Genomic DNA, 26,020 nt, shown 5'->3' with positions numbered 1-26,020 from the left:
CGCGCAGTCTCGCGGTCCGGAGCGGAGCTCTGCGCTCTCGACTCCCGCTCGCCCGTGATGACTTCATCCGGCGCGCATAGCGCGTCCGTGCCAGCCTATCACCACCATCACCACGACTACTCCTATCACCACCACCACCACTATTACTACTATCACCACCACCATCATCATCATCACTGTCGTCAAGCCCTGATGAGTAACAGGCGCGGATAAAACACCGGCCGTAGTCGTCTTTTAGGAGCAACAGCGTCAGTAGCAGTAGCAGCAGCGCGCGTGGGTTTCGCGAGTTTATGTTCGAGGGAAAGGGGGTGAATGGACAATAGCAGCTGACACAACCACAACATCAAGCGCCACAACAAGACGTGTAATTGGCTGGACGCGCGCCTAGTTTATCCATCCTCGCCGCTCTCTCGCTCTCGCGCGCTCTGGTTAAGTTGATTCATTATTTCCACGACCGCCGTTCGAGGAAGAGAAAGGAGACGACCACAGTTCGTGTGCAAGATGCCCGTGCGGCGGGGCCACGTGGCGCTGCAGAACACCTTCCTGGAGACCATCATCCGCCGATTCGAAGCGCAGAGTGAGTGTCGCTGCTGCCCCACGTGTGCTTCAGCCCCACACCCTTTGGGCGTTTTGCGGGAGACGATCGCTTATTGTTGTCGGCCTTGATGCGCGTAAAGCCGACGCGGGCCGTCATTGCACATTGTGGTGTCGTGCGCATTTTAATAAGGCGCCGTGGATTGATAATGAATTATCAAATGCATATCGGGGCGGGGGGAGGGGGAAGGGATGCTCCGTATATTGTCCAAGTTCATACTGATGATAAGGACGCCCCATAGAGGGTAGATTGACCCCCCCCCCCGCCGCGGGAATGTGGAGTTTCCACCCCTGGCTCGGCGATGGCGGCGGAGAGGAGCGCTGCCCGTTCGAACGGGCGCGTGAACCTGGCGCGTGAACCTGGCGCGTGAACCTGGCGCGTGAACGCGGCGAGTGAACCCGGCGCGTGAACTTGGCGAGTGAACCCGGCGCGTGAACCCGGCGCGTGAACCCGGCGCGTGAACCCGGCGCGTGAATCCGGCGAGTGAACCCGGCGCGTGAACCCGGCACGTGAACCCGGCACGTGAACCCGGCGAGTGACCGCGGATGAGGGAGAGGAGGTGGCTACCCCGCTGTGTTCATTGTCAAAGAGAAGCCACGACTCACGTGGCTCCGTTCATTTGCTTTGGACAAAATGTGAGAGCATTATTGCACTCAAGCAGCCAGCCGTTTAATGCGACGCTTTTGTCAATCCGTATTGTCTGCCGGTGTTCATTATTAACCCTTTTGAAGCCAACGCCGGAGTCGCACATCACCATTGCGAGTTGCAAAGTACGCGACGTGCTTTGACAAATGTGGTTAAAAAAATGCATGCCCTTGAGAGAGATATATTTTATATACAAATCTTTCAAAGTGGCCCGACAGGTCTATTTCTGGAAATATATATATCGGTGTTCTCACGTGGCGGCACACACTGCACATGCAGGCGGCTTTCTGAACATTGCTCCGTGATTTAGGGCTGCACGAGAGAGTGTAAAGGAGAATATAACGAGACGACATTGTAGCAGGAGCGATTTAAACCACTGCAAAACAAACCGAACGAATCTCGAGGACGGTGTTGCACGAGATATGACAGTAGTCAAGGGTTGTGCCAGGTGTGGAAACTGTGCAGAAGTCAGAACAAATGTGGTTTCATGCTACAAGGCCTCCCCCATGGCATGGAAAAGGTCGCAGGGTTTTGAGACTGCTGCTACTACTTTCTCTTTGACGGTCGTGCGTTGTGTTTGGTGGCAGGCATGAATAATGATGTCACATTTGTCCATGTCATCGTCATCACGAGCAGTGAGTGAATTATATCTCAAGGAAATTTAAATAAGAGCTGCAATCGGAACATTTTGATGTTGTTTTAGGTAATATTCACCAGACAGTGACACCGAACTACGTATATTTTAAGTGCGAAGCTCAATTGATTGAGAGGTTTCTGAGGTCATTGTGGCATCATGAAATCAATAAAATATTATTTTACCCAGCTAAGATGCCCCATTTGACATATCGGCTCTAATATTCAAGTCTCCTCGGGTTGGCGGGAGAGACCGAGCGTGGGTTCTCAAACCCCCCCCCCCCCGCTCGTGTGGGAGCTTCTGTCAGCCGTGGGCCCTTTGCCAGGTGAGTGGCGGGCCGTGTCAAAACCCCGGGAATTCACTGCCGCTCATTATTTACTTGCGCAAAGCTCTGTGCGTGTGTGTGTGTGTGTGCGTGTGTGTGTGCCTGTGTGTGTGTGCGTGTGTGCCTGTGTGCGTGTGTGTGTGCCTGTGTGTGTGCGTGTGTGTGTGCCTGTGTGCGTGTGTGTGTGCGTGTGTGCCTGTGTGCGTGTGTGCCTGCGCGCATGTGTGTGCCTGTGTGCGTGTGTGTGTGTGCCTGTGTGTGTGTGCGTGTGCGTGTGTGCCTGTGTGCGTGTGTGTGTGTGCCTGTGTGTGTGTGTGTGTGTGCGTGTGTGCCTGTGTGCGTGTGTGCCTGCGTGCGTGTGTGTGTGCCTGTGTGTGTGTGTGCGTGTGTGCCTGTGCGTGTGTGCGTGTGTGCGTGTGTGCCTGTGTGCGTGTGTGTGTGCCTGTGTGTGTGTGTGCGTGTGTGCCTGTGTGCGTGTGTGCGTGTGCGCCTGTGTGTGCCTGTGTGCGTGTGTGTGTGTGCCTGTGCGCCTATGTGTGTGCACGTGCGAGTCGTGTCCGTGTCTCGCACTCGGGACAGATAGCGCGGCACCTCGACGTGGCGTGCGCCGTCCACACCGGCGCCGTCTGATGCTAGCGGCGCCGTCGGCGTTTGTGCGATGTTTGCCGTCCCCTCTGCCTGGTCTTCCCCTTGCGGCAAAGGGGACTTGGCTTCTGCTAGCCTGCGTGGTTTTTGTTTCGCGTGATAGGATTATTTTAATAAAGTAGACGCATGGAAATGGGATAGATTACGACGGTTTGTTTTCGGGTCGTGGTCTGCGTGCATTGCCCGGCGAGGGTTGCCGCAGCCACCTTCATTTGTTCTTCATTTTCGTCCGTGCAGCGGGCGCCGCGCCCTTCCATTGGGCAGGACACGGGCTCCGCTGAGTAGGGTCATCCATTTCCCACGGAGGGGACATTCTGCTAACAATGATTTTGATTGCCCATTTCATGTTGATTGGCAAACTCGTGCCCAAGACACTGGGGCGCAGTGAACGGCATCGCCGGGACTTCGGCCTCGTGCCCATGCGCAGCAGGTGCGCGCCGTGGTTTCGACGAGGCCCTCCAGCCATGCCGGGTGGTGGCCGCCAGTGCCAACAATGGGGGCCAATGAATACAAAGACAAGAAGCACAGGGGCTGTTGGCTGCGGAGCGACCAATGGATTCGAAGAGGCGGCCGCGTTAATGAAACCGTGTCCGTCTCATCCCCGTGAGATGATTCCCATCCACCGAGCGGCGGTCGGGGTGTTTTATGTCTCCGTGTTTTTTTGTAATACCCGCTAACAGGCGCTGTGAGAACCCCTTTTGTGGAATAACACAATCGCGTAATGTGATCGCCAGCGCCGGCGTAAGCCAAGCAGAACAAGGGTTGCGTTATACAACCTCACCTGCCAATGAGCACAGTTGACCTAAGGGAACACATTACACTGGGAATAGGGGGTAATTAAGATCAGTCGTGGTTATATATAGCCAATCTTTAAAGCGCGTATATATAGACAGTACAACTGTATTACACACACACACACACGCGTACTATCGTCATTGCTCTGTGGGAGCATATCCATAGCCATTTGTCAACACCGTCACCACCACCACCAGCAGCAGCGTCACTGCCGTTGCAACACAATCCTCTTCATCATGCGATGGAGCCGATATCGTAATAGATTTGGTGATACTGCATTGGCAGTGGTACACAAAGCACAAATAGCAAAACCTCAACTGCCCTGTCAGTAACAGTGGCCTTAACATAACAAGTATATGACAGGTGACATTTTGGTGCTGACCCTTGTGGTTCGTGTGCAATAAAGAAGGGTTCTTGCCTGAAACGTCGCCCATTGTACGTATTTGAAGGCAGTTGTTGTTGACAAGTGTGAGTGTTTTTCTTTACACTTTCATTGCATGAACAACAGACGAGTCGAGACCATTTGTGCTGTGCGCGGTGACGCATCCGGAGCTGGAAAATAATCGCGCGGAAAAAAAATCACGTTTCTAAAATTGCACAGCCAATGTCACATTTGTAATTGGCTAAATACTGGTGGGATATGTGTGATCCCGTCCGATGATTAGGTCAGACGTCTTCTATATTCACCGATGACGAAATCTCCCAGAATGCGCCCGATCTCGTCAGCTTTCGGAAGTTAAGCAGAGTTGAACCCGATTGGATGGGTGACCACCACCACGATGTATGCCGGGTTGCTATAGGCGGCTGCGGAGTTGTTCTATGCCGTGGGCATCACAGGGCAGTAGAGCACAATCAGTTGTTGTACTGTTCTTCTATGCTTCATGCCTTTGCCAACCCACACTGACCAGCATGGTGAGGTGTGATCAATAACACTGTGTAACAATTGTTTTTTTGTCCCTGGGTAGTAAGTCATATTTCCTAACTGCTTATGCCTCACAAGTACAGGAAATGGATATTATTCCTCATAAACTTTGCTTTTGTGACCAGGACAGTGATATTTTGAAATTGACCTATTTTCCAGAACATTCCAGATAGATTCAGTGCTGAGTAAACTAGGAGTAACTTCTAGAACATTCTAGAACTTTCCAGTAATGTAAATAGTAGTATAAATACAGGGTCCTTAAGCCCACCAGTTCAGTTTAGTTCCAGCTGCCTAAGTGGCTACATATCTGCATTTTTCTGAGATGGCATCAAGAGGCTGCAAGCATCCGGCAGACGCATTTTGCGAGGTCTGCGGCCAATCTATCAGGACAAGAGCGAAAAAGCACTCTGTGGAAGCATCTGCTAAGATGTGTGAGACCTACAAGGCATATTTCGGCATGCCTGTCATGGATAAAGACAAACCCTGGGCACCTCATTTCACCTGCGAACAATGCAAAAAAACTCTGGATGGTAAGATGGACAATTGTTGCTCAGAATTTTTTTTATTATAAAATTTGTTAAAACATTTTAAATTGTAAAAGTTTTTAATTCAACTTTTTTACAATTTTCAATGTTATTGAAAAAAGATATAATTTTTGAAAAATGTTGCCAGAATCTCTTACAATCATGGGTGAAATAAATTTATTTTTGTAGGATGGTACAGAGGGGAAAAGAGAGCCATGGAGTTCGCTATCCCAAGAATTTGGCGGGAACCCACTGACCACTCAAGCAACTGCTACTTCTGCATGGTGGACCCTTCCAAACATCGGACTGGCAAGAATGCACCTGCTATCACGTATCTAGACCTTCCTTCATCCATCGCCCCGGTGCCACACTGCCATAAGCTCCCTGTACCCACTCCTGCGGAGAGAGAGCAGCCGTCTTTAGAAGAGAGCAGCAAGTCAGAGAGCGAGGAAGATGTAGATCCAGATGACAATTTCAGAGGTGGAGCTGAGGAGAGAAACCCATACTACCCCAACCAAAAAGACCTCAACGACTTGATCAGAGATCTTGGTCTCACCAAGTCCAATGCCGAGCGTTTGACGTTTAGGCTCAAGCAGTGGAACTTGTTGGATGAAAGTATGCAAGTCGCAGATCAAAGGAAGCGTCACCAACCATTTTGCACCTTCTTCACTTGTCAAGATGGGCTCTGCTTCTGCTTCAATGTGACCAGTCTGTTCGAGGCAATCGGAATCGCCTGTAACCAGAATGAGTGGCGCCTCTTCATTGACAGCTCATCCAGGAGCCTCAAAGCCATGCTGCTCCATAATGTAACAAGGATCCATCTCTTCCCCTGGCTCACTCGGTGCACCTCAAAGAGGATTACAACAGCATCCAGACCTTGCTGGACGCTTTGAAGTATGATGAGTGCGGCTGGGAGGTCATCGGAGACTTCAAAATGGTGGCATTCCTGATGGGTCTCCAAGGCGGTTTTACCAAGTTTCCCTGCTATCTTTGCCTTTGGGACAGCAGGGACACCAAGGCGCACTACCACAGGCGGGACTGGCCACAGCGGACCGAGTTCTCTGTGGGGAGGAACAACGTCAAGTGGGAGCCACTGGTGGACCCCCGAAAGATGCTGATGCCACCACTGCACATCGAATTGGGCCTTATGCAGCAATTTGTCAGAGGTGTAGATAAGGAGTCGGCAGCCTTCAAGTACCTTCAAGACTTCTTCTCTAAGCTGTCTGAGGCAAAGGTCAAAGCCGGTGTCTTCGTCGGACCACAGATAAAGAAGATCCTGGAGTGCAATGAATTCCCCAAGAAGCTCACTAGTAAGGAGAAAGCGGCTTGGAACAGCTTTGTCGCAGTGGTTCGTGGCTTCCTGGGCAATCACAAGGTCGAAAACTATGTGGAGCTGGTTGGGTGAAGAACTACGGCACAATGGGCTGTAGGATGTCACTCAAAGTCCATATCCTTGATGCTCATCTTGATCAATTCAAGGAGAACATGGGAGCGTACTCGGAGGAGCAAGGCGAGCGCTTCCACTAGGATATACTGGACTTTGAACGCCGCTACCAAGGACAGTATAACGAGAACATGATGGGAGACTACATTTGAAGGCTGATTCGTGATAGTGAATTACAGTATAATCGTAAATCTCGAAAAACTACTCCGTTCTAAATCTTTTGTAGTCATTATTGTATTACTTTAGTATAAATACATGTTAATTTTGATTCATATGTTTTTTTTCTGACTTTATGTGAACGATAACATACAAATTCGCCCGTTTTCTCATTTAAAATAGGTAGATTTCAAAATATCACTGTCCTGGTCACAAAAGCAAAGTTTGTGGGGAATAATATCCAATTTCTGTACTTATTAGGAATAAGCAATCAAGAAATAATACTTCCTACCCAGGAACAAAAATGTTGTTACATAGTGTAATCAATCATCATAACCCCCATAACCCTCGCTGCATAGGGAGGCCCTCATCCAGCAGCGGATTAACAACAGGGCTGAACGTGTAGATAGCAAACCCTGAAAGGGTCGCATTCATTGCTGATGTTGCTCTTCTTAAATCTCAGTTGCTGAGTAGAGGCAAAAGCCCCAAAATGGTAAGCTAACAGCACTGTTGAAAGTGTGATAGGTAAGAGCTAATACTTTCCTTGAATTGAACAAGATTATTATTATCGGAGCTACGGAAAAACACGATGGGAGGGAATTCCACGGTCAAGCAGTGAGAGGGCAGCAGCAGAAAGATAAGGGTCGTGACGTGGAGTGAGTGAGTGGGAGAGTGAGTGGGAGAGTGAGTGAGTGGGAGAGTGAGTGACTGAGTGAGCGAGTGAGTGAGTGGGAGAGTGAGTGAGTGGGAGGGTGAGTGGGAGAGTGAGTGAGTGAGAGAGTGAGTGAGTGGGAGAGTGAGTGAGTGAGTGGGAGAGTGAGTGAGTGGGAGGGTGAGTGAGTGAGTGGGAGAGTGAGTGGGAGAGTGAGTGAGTGGGAGAGTGAGTGAGTGAGTGGGAGAGTGAGTGAGTGAGTGAGTGGGAGAGTGAGTGAGTGGGTGAGTTAGTGTCATTGTGACCTGCAGCGTGGTGCTCGAACACAGTACAGATTAAATAAATCTCTCGTTCTGCTCGAGAACGGGTCCTCATCATGCGCAGTCAACGAGCAGAAGTTCCCAGGAACCGTAACCACGACAGTAGCGCTAGAAGCGCGGTAGGGAGGCGACTGCCCCCCCCCCCCCCCCCGGGCGACACGAGGAGTGACCGCAGTGAATAACTTGTCGCCGTGGCCGTTGCCCGCAGACCGCCGGTTCGTGATCGCCAACGCGCGCGCCGAGAACTGCGCCATCATCTACTGCAACGATGGCTTCTGCGAGCTGTGCGGCTTCTCGCGCGCCGAGGTGATGCAGCGCGCCGGCACCTGCGACTTCCTGCACGGCGCCGACACGCGGCGCCACGCAGTGGCCCAGGTGGCGCGCTCCCTCCTCGCCGCCGAGGAGCGCAAGGTGGAGCTGCACTACTACCGCAAGGACGGTGAGCAGCACGGCGAGAGGTCTCGCCCGCGGGTCGCGCTCGAGCGAGCGACGCGTTTCTGCCGCGTCATCTCACTCGAGATCCCCTGCCACGAACTCGTAAACCTCTCTCGTCTCTCTCGTCTCACTCTACCCCCCCCCCCCTACATTTACGCTCCTACCTCTCTCCTCTCGACTCAATCTACCCCCTATTACGAACTCGCAAACCTCTCTCGTCTCTCTCTTCTCACTATACCCTCCCCCCTCCATTCACGCTCCTACCTCTCCCCTCTCATTTCACTCTACCCCCTCCACACACTCTCCTGCCTCTCCCCTCTCATCTCACTCTACCCCCCTCCGTTCACGCTCCGACCTCTGCCCTCCACCACTCTCATACAGAAAGTGAGTATTTAACCCTGACCCTTCGGACCTTCGATGATGAACATCGTCACGTGTGCATCAAGTCTGTTGGGCACTCAGCTTTGCTCCACTGTGCAAAACGTGTCCCCATGCACAACCTCCTCCAAGCACAAGATGATAAGATGAAAACCAGGCCAACCTGCGGTAGAGTTTTGAGTGAACTGCCCTTGTTTGTGTGAAATGTCTACGCGACTCTAGGGCTGCTTGCCACGCGATAGCGCACCACGGAATGTGCCACGCGGTGAACATTTCGACTGCCGTGTGATGTCGCGCGCTGCCACGCAGGCCGTGACGGAACTGCTGGTGCAATGCTAACGGCTTGCACGGCAGCCCTGTACCTCACACAGCGCTGGAGCAAGGCGGTGTCATTTCCAAAACATACAACCAGGGACGTCGTCTTGTGCGGCCGATTCCGTCCTGTCATTCCGCCGAGATCGAGCAGCACCCGAGATGAGAGCCGAGCGTGTCCCGTGTCAGCCACGGCGACAGTGGCGACGCAACTGGGACAGAATGCCATGAGGGCAGCGGCCCGAGATTAACGTTCATGTGGGAGGGCACTCGTGTGCCCCCCAGCAGGGAGGGCCTGTGTTCGATTCCCTTATCGTGCACATGGAGAGAGACGGAGAGAGACGTCAACTCCAAATACACAGCAGGCGTCAAGGTCGGTATCGAACCCACGACCTCCTGTACACCAGGCGAGGGAGTTACCATCTCATAGCCACTGTGATGATAGCGAGACACGAAAACTCCAAATACACAGCAGCAGGCGCCAGGGTCGATATCGAACCCACGGCTTCCTGTACGCCAGGCGAGGGAGTTACCATCTCATAGCCACTGTGATGATAGCGAGACACGAAAACTCCAAATACACAGCAGCAGGCGCCAGGGTCGGTATCGAACCCACGACCTCCTGTACGCCAGGCGAGGGAGTTACCATCTCATAGCCACTGTGATGATAGCGAGACACGAAAACTCCAAATACACAACATCAGGCGCCAGGGTCGATATCGAACCCACGGCTTCCTGTATACCAGGCGAGGTAGTCGTGACACGGCCCCACTATTTGAGTGGCTCACATCAACAGAATCGGTGATTCCGTCGCAGTCCTCTCGTCTTCTTACCAGAGCGCTCGCATCACCGGAGCCGGATTCACGCACCGGGGACGTTAAGAGGTCCTCCGGATTGCGAGGGAACCCCAGAAATACGCACGCAGCACTTTATTACAAACAAGTCGAGACGCGACACTGGGCGGAACGATAACTACTCCCAGCTTGTCATTGGGCCATTAAAGGCTTGCCTCGCTCTGTGTATTGCTAGCAATTGCGTGCCGAATCAAAAATGGATTTGTTTGAACTTCGGTTTAGCTTTCCAATTCGTATATTTATCGCATTAAAAAAATACTCAAATAACCAAGGTGGCTAACGGTGGGGTGATCGGCATCGGGCGCGGTGGTGGTGGTTGTGAGACAATTGAAGGTGAGGCATCTAAAACACACAGAGGACCCCCCCAAAACAAACTGCAACAGCATCGGGCCCCCCTCAAACTTCGCCTGGGCGTGCCCATCACAGACGAGGATAGACTCACTATTCCACTTTAAGCTTTCATTTTTTCTGGCTAAGGCCCACTAAGCTATGTAGCTCTTTCAGAAGCGACTTAGCCACAAATGATAGCTCAACGAAGTGGATAATTATCGTCGTGTGGAAATGTATAGCAGCCAGATACTCTGAAGGCGTGATGTTGGTTCTAAATGTGGAGGAAAAATCTGGAGGACCCAGAGAAAAATCCACGCGACCACGGGGAGAAAGAGACATGCAAACTCCACAGATACAGAAGCAGGCGTCAGCATCGGGATCGAACTCACAACCTGTATACCTTTTTTTTGGTCACGTAGATATACAAACAAAGTGACTAAAAATAAATAATAAAATACAAATAATTAAAAACAACCCACTAATGTAGACTGTAGCCTGGTTCTTAATCTGAGTGAGCGTACTGGCAGTGTATAATGTAGACATATTCTTTGTTTCTTTCGGTAAAATAATAAAAAATAGAAAAATAAAAAAACAAAAACCACGACGTTTCGATCACAACACAAGCAATCGTCTTCAGGAGGAAAGGCGAGTTCACATCTCATGGCCACAGTGGAGCCACTGCGATTGCTGCCCTTGCTCCCCATGGCCCAGGATGCCTCGCGGGTGTCGCGGCGAGCAGCACAGAGATGCCTCCACGTGGTCCAGAGTCGCACAGACGAACTTGGTGTCGGATTTGTTTCAATGGAGGGGAGCTGTGTGGAGGATGCCTGACAAAAGGTGGGATGTGTGTAATGAGCTCGCGGCCCTTTTAAAGGTCCCGTGGTAAGGTGCCGGGGTGTATCGATCGATACGACACCGTTGTGCTCAACAAAGAATCATTCCTAGCAATTAGTTCGTAAGTGTAAAACCTGCCTGCCTCCTCGAAGGAAGGCTCACGGCCACCGCTCAGCGGTGCATCGCACTTTAAAGCTGCCGCTATTGTCTACGGACAACGAGCAGTAATCTTCTTCTTCTTAGCGTTGTTCCCGCTGTGGCACAGGGTCCGCTTTTCGGCATTGTCTTCTCCATTTGGCTCGGTCCATGGCATCTTCAGGGGATGCGTTGACCGTCTTCACGTCTTCCTTTATTCGATCCATCATCCATCGCTTCTTCGGACGTTCGCGTGGACGGCGGCCCTCTGGCTCAATACGCACGGCAGTCTTGGCCACTGATGACTCTTCACTTCGCATCACGTGGCCGTACCACCGAAGCCTTGCCTCAAGCATCTTGTCCGCAATGGGGGGCCACACCAAGTCGCTTCCGAACGTCTACGGACAACGAGCAGTAATGTCGCCGTGAAACTGGATGGTGCGTCGAGGTTTCAACAGAGAACGACACGTGAGCTCGCGGCAGCTCCGCGGACGGCGGATTCGTCTGTGCGCCAACGAGCGGCGCCCTCGTTTCAGCACGTGTAGACGACGCAGCGACACACAACGAGGGTACGGAAGACATTGTTTAGTCGCCTCGACTCGTCCGTAAATAAATACATGTATGTATCAATGGGGTGGAACGAGCGATGCCAGCTCTGCCGCTTCCGAAGCTCACCCCGATCGCTTTTTTGTCTTTGCAATACACACAAATCGCTCGCCCTGTATTTACATTTTACACGTCTAATAGCATGTATATATGGTAAATAATGCAGCGTGTGCAGTAGGCGTACCATTAAACCAGCGTGAGGCTCAAACCCAACAAAGGGGCCTCCGTTTATTACTGGAATTTGCAGCTCGTACCGGCGACACCACCTACAGTTTCACGTGCGCAAACATCCACACAGGACGCTCTGCGATCTTGATCGCCTTCAAATGATTGCCCACATTGGCCGAGTCTAAGAATTGCCTCTTCCTCCTGAGCGATAGTTGGAGGTGGTCGCCTCTGCCGAGCTGCAATGGCTCCCGACGGCTATGAATAGATTGGGCAATGTTGTATTTGGTGTTTCAGTGACGGCAATAATTGTCTGTGTGTGCGTGTCGGAATGAGTGGAGCTGTAGTATAGTGGTTAGTGCACCGCGCCACGAACCCGGTGACCTGCATTCGATTCCCTGGATCATTGCTAACATCGGTGGCGACTATCTGAACCAATCCTGAATCTCGCCAAGGTTGGTTCTGCCATTAATTAGAACCTGGAGCGGTGGGCATGCTGCTGGACATTCGGCCCCCGCGTGTGTGCCATGCCGGCCTTCATATTGGCCCACGCTCGCCGCTCCCGCACCAAACACGGGTCCCTAGCCGCCGACTGGGGAGTCTCGTTGCGTGTCAACAGCAGTGGAGTCACAGACCGTGGACTTCGTTAAAATCACAGTGACCCGAGTTAACCTTCCCAGCCATGCACGACAATTGTAACAGTGTCTGAACCTTGAACCTGACCTGGGCATCCGGTGGGGTGACCCGACCTGAAATGAATGTGGCTGGAGAGTGATTGTGTCAACACGTACGCCAGCACCATGCATGCCAGCCACGCATGGTGCTGGCCACACCACCCCTCGTGTGCCGTGCTCGCCTTAACAGGTACCCAATAACAGCAGTTGGCCTAACATGCTGCACAAATGCATCTCTAAATATACGGTAGTTTAATGTGCAAGTGGTCTTTGTATCCTCAATAAATTATACACCATAACGATGGTTTAATTTATCTTATTATATGCCTAATTTATGCATTCAGCCCAAAACATTAACATGTGTCAGTATATTTGTTTCCGTATCTCTGGCAACAAGTATGATCGCTCTTGGATTTGCGACGTGCGTGCATCATATCAGTGCGGCTCGTCTGCGAAGAGGCTTTTAATATCAAGGGCACGGAGCTTGCAGCGCGCGCCTGCGTATTTATAGACGAGGCGAGATTCGTCGATACGAAAGTTGAGCAGAAAAATTCAATATCGTGTCTGCAGGTATGGATCAGTACAATCGTACAGAGAGCTTCCGTCGAAATTGATTGATTATAAAATAACACCGCAGAACACGAGACGTGTAAATACTTAATTCTGTGTGCACAACACACTTTAAATATGCAAGCTCTGTAATGGTTCAGCTCGGCTCCGCCATTAACATTTGAACGAGCGAGCTTTTAACTTCAGCTGAGCGGTGCCCTTTAAAGTGGCTCCGTTGTGGCAGCGTCCATTCTGCCCCCCGTAGCTGTCGGTCGCATCGCGTTCACCTCGCTGACTCGCTCGCCTGCCTGCTTGCCAGCCTGCCAGCCTGTCTGTCAGCCTGTCAGCCTGCCAGCCTGCCAGCCTGCCAGTCTGCCAGCCAGCCTGCCAGCCTGTCTGCCTGCCTGCTTGCCTGCCTGTCCGCCTGCCTGTCTGCCTGTCAGTCAGCCTGTCAGCCAGTCTGCCTGCCTGCTTGCCTGCATGTCCGCCTGCCTGCCTGCCAGTCAGCCAGCCTGCCAGCCTGCCAGCCTGCCAGTCAGCCAGCCTGCCAGCCTGCCAGCCAGCCTGCCAGCCAGCCTGCCAGCCTGCCAGTCAGCCTGCCTGCCAGTCAGCCAACCTGCCAGCCTGCCAGCCTGCCAGCCAGCCAGCCTGCCAGCCTGCCAGCCTGCCTGCCTGCCTGCCAGCCAGCCAGCCTGCCAGCCTGCCAGCCTGCCAGCCTGCCAGCCAGCCAGCCTGCCAGCCTGCCAGCCTGCCAGCCAGCCAGCCTGCCTGCCTGCCCGCCTGTCCGCCCACCAATATCGCAACAAGTCGGGCCTGGAACCTAGCGCAGTCCATCACCAGAATGAGCCGCCTTGAGGAACGCCGCCGTGTCGCTGGTATAAGAAGTGCGCCGCGTGCTGCCGTCAAAGAAGGGCGACATGCAGCGCGATCGTGCCGAGCGCTGGTGGTGAGCCCCTTGGCAGGGCGCCGTGCAATGGCCCGAGTGTTGGGGTCACCACCCAACACTATGCCTCCCCTGCGGTAGCACAAATGCACCCGCGTCGTGCTGCCGCTTGTACAATTTGGCTCGGTGCCGATTGGGAGAGAGAAAACCCAGCGCACCTCTCTCTCCGAAAAGCACTTGTGTTGCAAAAAAATATATTGCTGCGATTTCCCACCTGATGATGATTGCTTGTGTTGCAATCGAAACGTTTGTTTTATTTTATACCTACGTGACTTTACCGAAAGAACCAAAGAGTATGGATCCCTGCAGTCACGAAAACTTCAAATCTAGATTCACTTGTTGGGCTTCTGTAAACATGTAATGTGAAAGGCAATGGGCGAGAGACACAACTTGCTTGTAATCTGACTTCGCGGTGATAGGGCGTGCGGTTGGACTTTATTGATGTTGCAGCCGTACATCCATGATGAGTGGTGAGCAGCCGCACTGTGTTATCATTATGCCAATATCCCAGGCTAACAAATCACGCGGCCGCATGGAGCGCGATTGTGGTTTGTGGATGGGAGCGGGCAACATCGGAGCTGAGCGCCCGTGGGGTGAATGGACCGGTCCTTGCTCGATTGTGGAGGCATTGGGTGAATTTATGCTGATGTAGACGAGACGAGTGGAGGATGTCATTTGATTAGGCAGGGTATCGTCACATGTTTCGTCTTTCTCCTGTCACTCAGAAATGATATGATAGTTGAGTAAGAAAGCAGATGTGTGACAGTCCTCCTCGAAGACTCTGGCTGTAACCAGCAACTGCATCAGAACATCGCCAGGCCCAATGCTGCGCCATATATTCCCTTCATGAATAGAACATTAAAGACACAAGCCAGAGAAGAGCGATTGAAACTGTGGATCGCATTATTAACCCACTGTAGTCTGCTCCTTCAACGGAGAAGAAAAACGAAACACGAACTCTCTTGAATCTCCTCGACATTGGCATTTACCTGCGGAAAATATTGCTGCCATCATACGCAAGTTTAGAATAGAATAATGTATTATCATGCTTCATTTCATTATCGTCATCATCATGGACATCATCGCAACTCGGTTTATAACACGATGGGATTCGAGTGAGAACTCGTGTACACCGCCATACACGAGTCGACCGAGAGGACATCCACAGAGGAGATGGAGCAATGAAATCCGTTCATGTGCAGGTACTCGGTCAATTATTCCAGCGCAGGACTGTGAAGTGGTAGCAGTGACTTGGACTGGTTTTCATCCAGGAGTTCATTGATCATGGCTGACAATGGTGACACGATGCATGCATCACGTCACCTACCCTGCAGAGCAATGTAAGCAGCTGCTTTTGTGTTGACTTCATCAGCCGCGCGATGATGCCTAAGCACGAGCTCTGTAACCCAGCACTGTGGAGGCAGCGATGGGTGGTGGATCACCGCACCGATGTCGTGAAACTCCCCATGGACGTCGAGGAGGTGGCATACGCTGGCTCGCAGGAGAAGGCAGTACAGCAAGTTGACGAGTCGCCATCTGCCGCTGTCTTTGCGTCGGGATCCAATGTTTCCCCCATTGCGTGTGTGGGTTGTTTTCTCTCCAGGGAACTCGTCCACTTTCCCTCCCACGTGTATAACGAACGCTCGCCATCAATTGACTTAAACGTCTCTTTAAAAAAAATGATCCAACGTAGCAGCAGGGACCTCCTGAAAAAAGAGCCCGACGCCTCGGCGTGGCTCTCGACGGCACACAAGCACGACTCCGCTTTCATTTTTCTCAAATCAAGCGGCCGCGCTATCGCTGAGACGGCAGCAGCTCGACGCTTACAGCTCGCGCGCGTGTTCGTTGTGCACGCGCGTGTCCGTTGTGCACGCGCGCGTGTTCGTTGTGCACGCGCGTGTCCGTTGTGCACGCGCGTGTCCGTTGTGCACGCGCGTGTCCGTTGTGCACGCGCGTGTCCGTTGTGCACGCGCGTGTCCGTTGTGCACGCGCGTGTCCGTTGTGCACGCGCGTGTCCGTTGTGCACGCGCGTGTTCGTTGTGCACGCGCGTGTGTCCGTTGTGCACGCGCGGCTAGGGCGACTCGAGGGTCTGCTGTTGCCTGTAATTGCGTGCCGTGTCTGTTTTATGCTCCCTCCGGCGCGTGCTATTCTCGCCCTCGCTGCCGTGTTCCTCTGGGTCTTGTTGGACGTTTCTCGCCGCACCGGCGGTGGACCGCGTTTCTCGGCGTGGTGGGGGGTGGTGGTGGTGGGGTTGTGGTGTGGTTCTGGTGGGGGGGGGTGGTGGTGATGGTTGTGCGGGTGGGGTGTTCGTAAATCACTGAGTCAGCACCGCTGAAAACTTTCCTTAGAATACTGTGCATCCACTCATTACGTCATGTCGGATGCTCCAGTTGTAGGTGGAGTCTTTAGTTGTGTCCCAGTCCCCGATGACTGCGCAAAATCAGCGTCGTGCCACTCCGGGCTTTGCCACTGCTTGCAGCCGAGGCCATCTCTGTGCGTACGAGTGCGTAACCTGGCGCGGTGGTTCACGCGCTAACGGCCAATACTGGTGGGGAATATCTGAACTGGTCGTGGGCATCCCCTAGGTCGACTTAGCCTTAAACGAGTACCTGGTGATATGTGCAAACATGACCGCCGGGGAGACGAAGGCGGCCGGGCGTGGGGCTGGCCACCCGTCCCCTCGTGTGTCTTGCTGGCTCTTTGGTTTTTTCGGTAAAGTCACGTAGGTAAAAAATTAAAATAAATTAAATCACGACGTTTCGGGCGCAACACAAGCGTCCTTCTTCGGTAAAGTCAGCGGAAGCACAACCGCTTAAGTGTGACACTTAAGCGGTGTGCTTTCGCTAAGTTGTCCTCACCTGACGAAGGACGCTTGTGTTGCGCTCTAAACGTCGTGATTTCATTTATTTTATTTTTTCATCTACGTCACTTTACCGAAAAAACCAAAGAGTATGAATCCTTGCAGTCACACAAACTTCAAATCTGGAATGAATGTCTTGCTGGCCTTACTTGGTGTTTGCTAACAGCACTTGTCCCAGGAGTCTGCTCAATGCTATTTGGGGGATATTTGCGTCTTGTCCTCTCAGCGCAGACCTTCAGTGTCCCAGTACCATTCCCGTTGGCTCGTGACGCCGGGGAGCGGGTGGAGTGGCCTCGCGGTATTCGGCACCGTGTAGCATGAACCTGGCGGCCCGAGTTCAATTCCCGGCCACGGGCAACATCAGTGGCGACGAATATCCAAGCCAAGGTCCAAGCAACCACCCCGACTCACCCCCCCACCCCAAGCCGCACTGCCTAGCATGGTGATACCTGGTTAACTCCCCATCACCAACTCGGCATGGAGACGTCCTCCTCCAGCATTGGATTAACACAGAGCTCTGACTTAGTATTGCTGGATCACGACACGAGCGGGTACAGCGAACTCCGGTCATCTTCGCAGCGGCTGTTGGCGAGCCATCGAACAAAGACGGTCACTGCACTTCTGCGACCGTCTGGAACGCTCTTCCTTCCGATATTAGGAAGCCATTAGAGCTGTGCACTTTTAAGTCATCTCGATTGAAAACTCATTTCTTGAGAACTGCTTTTAGCGTTGAGTTCGTTGCCCTTCCTCCGCACCTCCGATGAGCGCGGTTGGCTACGAACGGTGCGAAAGAAGTTCAACAGACGCACAGTATCGGCAACCTGCCACGGTTATCGTCTGAGCCAACCCCTTCACACCCCCCCCCCCCGCCCCCCCGTGACAGGCTGAGCGTTGCAGTGACGCCCCGAACTCAGCGTGTGCCACCCTCGGCCCTCCGCCGCACGGCTTGCTGCTGACAGCCGCTGCGCTTGGCTGCTAAACAGAAATTGTCGAGGCCACTGCCACGGCACGGGCGATGTCGTGGCAGCTGCGCCGCGTGGGATGAGCGCTGCGCGTTGTTGTCGTCTTCTGTAGTGGCTGCAGGCCGCCCGGGCCAGATTGGGGAGCGGTGGGCCAGCGGTCAGCGCGCCGCGCTCCGCACCCAGCGACCCGAGTCCGATTCCCGCTCACGGCCAACACCGGTGATGATTATCGGAACCGGTCCTGGGCCTCCCCTAGGTAGACTCGGCCTCAAATGATGACCTGGTGCGGTGTGTAAACAACGCCGCTGGGGAGACAAAGGCGACCGGGCGTGGTGCTGGCCACCAAACCCCTCGCGTGCCGTGCCGGCCTTTATAGGTGCTCTCTAACAGCACTTGCCCCTACAATCTGTTAAGGCTACACGGGGGATCTTTGTCTTTGTTTCGAGAGGTGACCCGGCTCAGGTGAGTGGGCAGTGGCCCACGCGGCTTGGATTGAGCACGTGGAGGTGCCGTGCGTAAACAGCGGCATTGCGGAGGCAAAGGCGGTCGGGCGTAGTGCTGTGCACACCGCCCCCACGCGTGCTATGCCACAGCCTTAATAGGTGCTCGTTAACAGCACGTGCCCGCAACCATCTGTGAGGCTGTTGAAGTGATGGTTGTCTCGCTGATGTCGGTGTGTGTCACCGTGGTTTGTACCGCACCGACCTCGGGCTGGCTGAGCGTGACACAAGTTTAGCTGATGAGTCTTAATGCATCATCGGCAATGGGAAGACAAAGGCGACTGCGTGTGCGTGGTGCTGGCCCCCAATAGCCCTGCCGGCACCTTGTGGTGCGCCCTGTCGCCTGAGCAGCAAGGCAGTCGCCAACAGCACTTCCCCCGACACACTCTCGTGCCCAAACAGCGAGATCGTCGCTCATCCAAGGCACATACATTTTGACTGCGTGGTACAGTGCAGATAGTGCGTGTGTTACTGCAGTGTGCAGTGAGTGTGGGATCTGTGCAGGTTGGGTCCCAGACTCCGATATCTTACACCCCTCCCCTCCTCCACCCCCGCCCCCCTCCTCCACCCCCCTGCTCCTCCATCCCCCTCCTGCACCCCCCCCCCGCCCCCCGGCTCGTTGATCCATTGCCGTGATTCCGGCGGGGTTCGCACTCAAGTGTCCTGTGGGTGATACTGCAGTGGATACTGCGCTGCAGTTGAATGGTAGCGCCTCTAGTAGCTGTAGGGGTCATGTGACCCCACGACATACAATGTGTACAAGTGACATTTCAAAATATATTCACGTTGCAATGCGATGCGTGTGGCCGCTTGATGCTCATCGATGGATCCGACGCATTGTTCCACGCCGAGGGCACGGCAAGACGAGCGCAGTGATTGTGCCCAACGCTGCAACAACCGAGCCACTCGTTGTTTTGTTCCATCTCTGCGGCGTTTTACAAACCCACAGCGCCACCACCGCCGCCGTGCCAGCCGCTCGTGCCAGTGTTCAACACGATTCCGTGTGTCTGCCCAGCCGTCAGACGCTCAATGGGATTTCTTTTGGTCGACGTCAGCATCATCACACGATGGTAGCTGGCAAAGCGGAAAAAAATATCCCATTGCATCGCCAGATACAATGAATCTCCCACCCGTGTGAACTATTCATCGACGAAAATCTATTCTTACACTCACGATAAACGCACCAAAATATCGATGAATCCACAAATATTGTTATTCTCAAGGCACTTGCATTGGCAATACAACGATTTGAATTAATTAATTGAAATCTATTCTCATGCTGAGGGTGCATGCGTCAGCATGATGTGATTCGTTGACTCGTTGTTAGGTCGATGACCAAGATAATTTGTCTTTATTTTAGTCCTCTATTTTTGAGCTTCTTTATCTTTCCTGCATGAAATTTCTCTACATGTTGAAAAATGATTTTGTGTTATATACGTAAACATGTCTAAAAATGAATTATGTAAATTACGAAGCTTTTATGCAAATGATGTGCAAATATTACATGAGTCTTAACAGGATGAACATGGCAGAGCAAATATGATTCGACATAAGAGACAGGTGTATGTGTGTGTGTGTGTATGTGTGTGTGTGTATGTACAGTACGTGTGTTGCTCATTCTGTACTTTTCTCAACATGAGTCGGTTTCAATCATCCTCTCAATAACCCAATGGCCGTTCGAGAGAAAATCTGCCCTCGTGAGGCAGAGCTGGGATCAAATCCACGTCACCGGCCGTGATCTCGCCACCGCTGGATGAAGGCCCTCTACGAGCCATCGCCATCATCCCTCGCAGCCGCCGCCGCCGCATGATGTTACAAGCTACGTGGACACCCTGTCGGGCGTGTTCCCTCCACTCCGTGGTTGGTCTCAACCACCTCCCACCAGAGGTCGCAAACGGGTTTTGATTCTTTACCCGTACCCGTACCCGGCCGCACCAGGGTCGCAAATGGGTGCCCGTACCCGTACCCGGCCGGGTACCCGTTCCCTACCCGTACCCTACCCGAAATGAGTGACGAACGGTGACTCACCAGTGACTCACGGCCTACCCGTACCCGTACCCGGCCGCACCAGGGTCGCAAACGGCTACCCGTACACGGACGGGTACGGGTAGCCGGGTATCGGGTAGGGTACGGGTATCGGGTACCCGGTTGCGACCTCTGCCTCCCACCTCCCTCTACCAGCCACAAGCTGGCCTGCCCAAGCCTACTGACTTTTGTCTGAACAGTCAACGTGTCCTTAATGTGAGCCGTGTTGTGTTCCACCTTTTCTGTGTGTCCGCGTAATTCCAAGCGTGCACCTCTCCACACGCCTTTGTGTACTTTTCAGTTTTTGTTGCGTGTTCGTTGTCGATGTTTGTGTTTCTGATCCGTGCCATATCAGGTGGTGCACGAATTAAAGTTATTGTTCTTCTTAGAGCATATCGATACGTGGATTTGCATTACCGAGTTCAGTTTTCCATTATTTTGATCCTGGTCAACTTTAAACAACTAGGTACACACGTTCTGATGTGTCCCCCTTGTTTAGCGAACTTCGTCTTCCCCTGTTGTCCTCTAAATAGATCTCTGGAGCTGCACCACTTGCAGGCCTTTTTATTAAGTCCCCATGCCATTTCCTACGTCGTCAGTAAAATCTGAGATGGTTCACATTTTCTCCATGATGCCTTTAATTTCTCAAATATTTTTTTGTCAAAAATCCTCTTCTGATTTCGCTGTGAATAACTTTGGCGAGGGTGTCTCCTTCTCCCAATCTGCGCTTCGCCCCGTCACATTCTAGCCTTTGACTCCATGGGAATTCTTATCTTATCTTGACGGAATTTATATAGCGCCTTAACCAAGACACTTTACAGAGCATTAAGAACGGCGCATATGGATATAACGGTGGAGATTAAGTGGATGCGCTCGATGAGAGGAAGCGAAATTGATGGCAGTAAGTGATGAGGAATGGAGTGAATGAATGGAATTAATGAGTGACAGCCACATGATGAGACTATGAAAAGGGAACAGCACCAGTGGTGGTTATGAGGGGGAGATTGAGGGGGGGAGGGGGTCGTGGGGTGAGTTAAGGAACAAACAGTGAGTCTTGAGTGCGGAGTGGAAACTTAGTGAGCAGAAGGTGACTGCTTAATGTCGAGGGGGAAGTTTGCTCCAGTGAAGGGGGCGCGAAGTGAGAGTGAGCGAAAGGGTGGATTTAGCATAAGGAGAAGGGGAGACAGAGAGAGAGAGCTAAGATTGAGTTAGTCGAGAGCGAGAAGGCGACTTAGAAAGATGCAAGGGTGACGAGAGGGTGGGGCAAGACCACGAAGGGATTTATAGACCAGGGTGAGGAATTTGAACAGGCGACGGTAGAATTGATGAGTCGGCTCTCACAAAGCAATGGATACAATGCAATGATGTAACGTTGGCTCTGTTCCACAATACAGCAGCGAGCGATAAAAAAAACGCCATCAAATTGTGAACAAAAGTGAAAGATTGAGATAGGACATTTGGACGAAGCTTAACTTAGAAAGCAATTAAACCAAGAACTCGACTTTTTCCCTGAAGACGACCGCTTGCGATCGAAACGTCGTAGTTTTCTGTTATATTTGATAATTTTAATTGAACCTATCTACGTAACTTTACCGAAAGACCCAATAATATAAACCAAGAACATTTGTGTAAATTTCTGTATCGACTAATAAGGAGCGACGACATTTCAAGTCACAGTTACAGCATACATGTTAACTACTGCACCGCACATTTCAACTACTGTACCATGAATTGAGATTACTGTACAATCGTTTAATTGTGAGACGTAGATTCGGATTATGAGCGGCGGTGGTCGTAGCCTCAAACCTTTGCTTCGTTTTTGAGTGAACACTTTAGAACGTTCACGATTTCCCAATTAGGTGTTCAACCGGTGAGATTAAATTTGGCCGAGCAGGGTGGAGATGACAAATGGGATGCAGTTGATGCAATTCCATTGCACACAATGTCTCTGCCATCCAAGCCATCGCACATCACCGCCGCACATGTCAAGCACGCTGCTGTATTAACCGTCAATGGGAGTACAAACGGCGCTTTAAGCATGCCATTGTCACCGTACGGCGGTCAACAAATTCCATTAATCGGGGGAACAATTAAATTTCTTGGCTCCGCACAATAAATAAATAAATATCGCCGGTGCGTAAAAATAGAATTGTAAGTGAAGCATCTCCCTTGAAACAATTATTAAGAAGCGCGTGCACCAACCGCCGTAGAAATTGCCAGTGCGCCGCAGTGCGTGTGGTGTATTAATACACACAGCCTCACTGGGGTAACCAATGGTCTTCAGATCTATTCAGTCCGCATTACAATGCTCTCATTGTGCCATGCGTCAATGTTGTTATTTTTATGCACGTGCACCTTGCGCTGTTGAAACCGAATTTGTTCAACGGTAATATGCATGTGCGGAGTGCCGTGTGTGCGGAGTGCCGTGTGTGCAGTGGGGGGCTGTGGCAAAGTGGACATTACGATACAATAATTATTGTTAATAATTGTTTTAAGGGAGATGCTTCACTTACAATTCTATTCTGGTGTTTGATTCCCGGCCACCCCCAACCCATGGCTAATCTCTAGACGGGTCCTGGGCTTCCCCAAGGTTGACTCGGCCATGAATGAGTATTTGGTGCAGTGTGTCAACGTCAGCAGTGGGGAGACGAAGGCAGCCGAGCGTGGTGCTGGCCACACCACCCCCTCATGTGTCAATCCACCCTCAATGGGTGCTCACAAACACCACTCGCCCCAGCAGTCTGTGTGGGCTATACCAGAGATCTTTGTTTTCACTGTTGAGATATTTCTCACACCGTGTTGTGTATGAGCATACTGCTTCATCCAGGATACTTCATGTTGCAGGAAAGAATATTATACACTTTAGATTACAAGTTACGGTGACGGTGCTGTGCACATGATATATACGTCTGTCGTGTTTGCACGCGAGCATCGGTTGTGTCGACCCATTATTTTTCATTGTGCCCTGTCCTCGCTGATAAAGACAATCAACGTCACCATCAACCTCACCTTCCGCACACTTAGAAGGCGATTACATTTTGTATTATTACTCCCAGTGGATATCCGAGCCCAGCTCCGCCAACAACAGCAACAACGATCGTAGTAATTTCTGTCGGCAAGCCTCTGTGAATGCCCATCAAGCTGCCACCGAGCGGGGGACAGTTTGGGGCGTCTCGTACGGATGTCTGCTCTTGCTTTACAATTATAATTGGGACATTTGGTGTCCGTGCACGTGTCATCGCGAACGTCTCATCGCGCAATGCTATCGCGATGGCGCCGTGTGGCATTACCCAATTAAATAACAGCCCGAGTAATTTTGTACAAATTTGAACCTTGATGCCGAAAAACATAGCCTACTTTCAACGTCCATTGTTAGGCCGACGGCGCGCATTTATCATTGCAATGCACCTGCAGGTATTAACCCGGGTGGCCACGGGTCCTGAACCGCGACCCTCTGCATCGAGCAGTGAAACCCGCGATCTCGGTGGACCGCGTGTTTGGCGACTCCCGCTCGCTCACGTGCGATAGCGAGCGGTGCCGTTTCCCGGAATAGGTGGTGTCTCTCCTTGAGCCTCGCGCTCAATAATGCATGCAGCGCCGAGCCCGTCCCTACGAGCTCACAATTAGTTTCCTGTTTTCTGATCACCTGTGAATTATTTAGGCCCTCTCTCGCCAGCCACACGCCTTTGTGAGTGCCAGGTGGTCGACAAATGAAGAGCGCGTTGCGCGAGTGCACTGTACGCAAGCCGGTTGTGCGCGCTGGTGGTGGTGGCGGTGGTGGGAGCGGTGGCGGTGGTGGTGGCGGGAGCGGTGGCGGTTGTGGTGGCGGTGGGCCTCTTCTCGTGTCAGATCAGCACAGCGCGCGCTGTTGCAGACATTTGTATTCGTGTGCCGTCCAAGCCACCCAAGCGGGAGAAATCTGTATCATTTGTGAGCCCTTCCTGGCCACGTGTTTAGAGAATTCAGGTGGCTGCCGCGTGGACTGTGGGGATTACTGGGTCTGAGTTATTGGCGTCACCCCCATTGCTCTGCTTCACACTTTGTTTTAATTTATTTATGCCGGTCGTGAGCGGAGCTCCTTTTCGCAGCTGACGAGTGAAGCTGGGGTGCCGCGTTATTGCATTGTCCGAGTGTGTTTTGTCACCTGACACAACAGCAGCGAGCTTTGCCAAGTGCACTCTGCTGTCGCTCACTCAGCGCCGTGTCCAGCCCCGTCATTCATCGTCATGTTCCCGGACTCGCGGCTCAGCCGGACAGCCAACGGCTCTCACGTTCGCAAAGTTGCGAGTTCGAAATCCTCATCGGGCGAACTGATTCGTCCTATCGTGCCTCCGGGTCCGATAAAGGAGTACTGCTTTGTGGGGAAGTCAACAGTGTTGCTCTATGGAGAGACTCACCTCCGTCATAGGAATGTGGAATTTGCACCATTGGCTCAGGGCTGCAGTAGGGAGATGAGCACCGCGTTGACTTTCACCCTGAACATTTAGCATTGATGTTACCTGCATGCATCTAAGACATCCTCATGCATGTCTGCTTGATGATTTTGTTCTACTTAATGCGGTCATAGTCAGTCTATAGGGTGTAAACATTGACTGGCCAATAAAGGCAGGTGAATGGACTTTGCACAGGCTTGATAAATGTCATTGGGCAAACTTTATAAATGTCACTACAGAGCAGCTGGCGCTGTCTACTTGCCACCCGTTTCGCCTTTTTTTAGAACATTTCATTATCACCGATTGAAAGGTCAGGGTTGTCTGCTGCGCCTTTTGAAAGAGAGCCATCGAATGATCTGTACGCTCGGCCAATCAACCCTGAAGGGTGAGCAATATGAGAACCACATACACAACCAAACCACCCTGAATGCTCCCGAGCTCGTCACAACTCAGATGCCAAGCAGCCATTAGCTTGGTAACTTGCAACTTGTAACTTCGCTAAGTCCGCGCCGACCAGCATGGCGATGTATGGTCAAAGTAAAGAACCCCCATGGCTGATCGCGCGCCGGTGGGGACGGTGGCCTCTGCCAGTCCCATGTGCGAGCCGGGACGCGCTGGCGCTCCTCCGGCTCGCAGGCCCCGGGGCCGTGGGTGTGGAAGAGGCCCTGAAGTGGGTGCGGAGGGACCCCGCGTGGGTGCGGAGGCGATGCCGACGCTGGCCGGGAGGAGGTACGCTCCTGCGCATTCCACCCCGAGAGAGAGTTGAGGGAGAGGGGGGAGGGCGCTTCATCTCCACAAAAGAGCCACTCCACACGTGGAGCTCAGTAATTGGCACAAGTGAAGGGCAGAACGAGGTGATAACAACACACACAACACGTTGAAAAGACGTCGACAACAACCCACGTGGTTTTGTTTTTCTTTGTGCAAGCGTTCCGCTATCGCCATCGTGTTCTTTTGAGATGAAGGAGTCTCCATTTGGAACTCTGTAGCTCGCAGCGGATCTCCCCGCGTCGGTCAACAGCCGCAGGAGATGACGTCGCGGAACGGCGACCGAAATCACTCCAGTCGGGCCTCCTGACGCACTCCAAGGGGCGCACCTTCAACGCCCTGCAACTCTTGTCCGCCGGGTGTCTATCAAACTGAAAGTTTGAACACGTCGGCTTTCGCGACCAATGTCATCCATAATAGAGCCCTCTATATAAGGAACGAAACAGGTGGACTTTAATCTTAATTTAGGAGCTTTCGTGACTGCAGGAATTATTCTTTGGTTCTTTTCGGTTAGGTCACGTCTAAAAATAAAATAATAAATTAAAATAACATATTACGACGTTTCGATTGCAACACAAGCAATCATCATCAGGTATAAA

The 26,020-nt window shown here is 52.2% G+C and overlaps 1 protein-coding gene across 1 annotated transcript; it reads left to right on the top strand.

Moving 5' to 3' along the window:
• On the top strand, positions 1-25,796 carry LOC144729016 (voltage-gated inwardly rectifying potassium channel KCNH2-like). Its single transcript, XM_078608849.1, has 4 exons — positions 1-577; positions 7,866-8,096; positions 25,290-25,382; positions 25,675-25,796. Exons 1-4 carry the CDS (start codon positions 502-504, stop codon positions 25,794-25,796), a joined length of 522 nt encoding a protein of 173 aa, XP_078464975.1. The 5' UTR covers positions 1-501.
• Positions 25,797-26,020: the final 224 nt, after the last annotated feature.

The sequence above is a fragment of the Lampetra planeri genome, chromosome 31, assembly GCF_965212315.1.
Source record: "Lampetra planeri chromosome 31, kcLamPlan1.2.h2, whole genome shotgun sequence".
NCBI lineage: Eukaryota > Metazoa > Chordata > Hyperoartia > Petromyzontiformes > Petromyzontidae > Lampetra > Lampetra planeri.
This window is presented reverse-complemented; position numbering and strand designations above follow the sequence as displayed.

What these genes read in the sequence shown, in the direction of transcription:
- LOC144729016 (XM_078608849.1), top strand. Translation starts at nt 502, where the DNA reads ATGCCCGTGCGGCGGGGCCACGTGGCGCTGCAGAACACCTTCCTGGAG. An exon ending in GCACTACTACCGCAAGGACG is followed by an intron (nt 8,097 to 25,289) that starts GTGAGCAGCACG and finishes TCCGGCTCGCAG; the next exon opens with GCCCCGGGGCCGTGGGTGTG. An exon ending in CCGACGCTGGCCGGGAGGAG is followed by an intron (nt 25,383 to 25,674) that starts GTACGCTCCTGC and finishes GTCGGTCAACAG; the next exon opens with CCGCAGGAGATGACGTCGCG.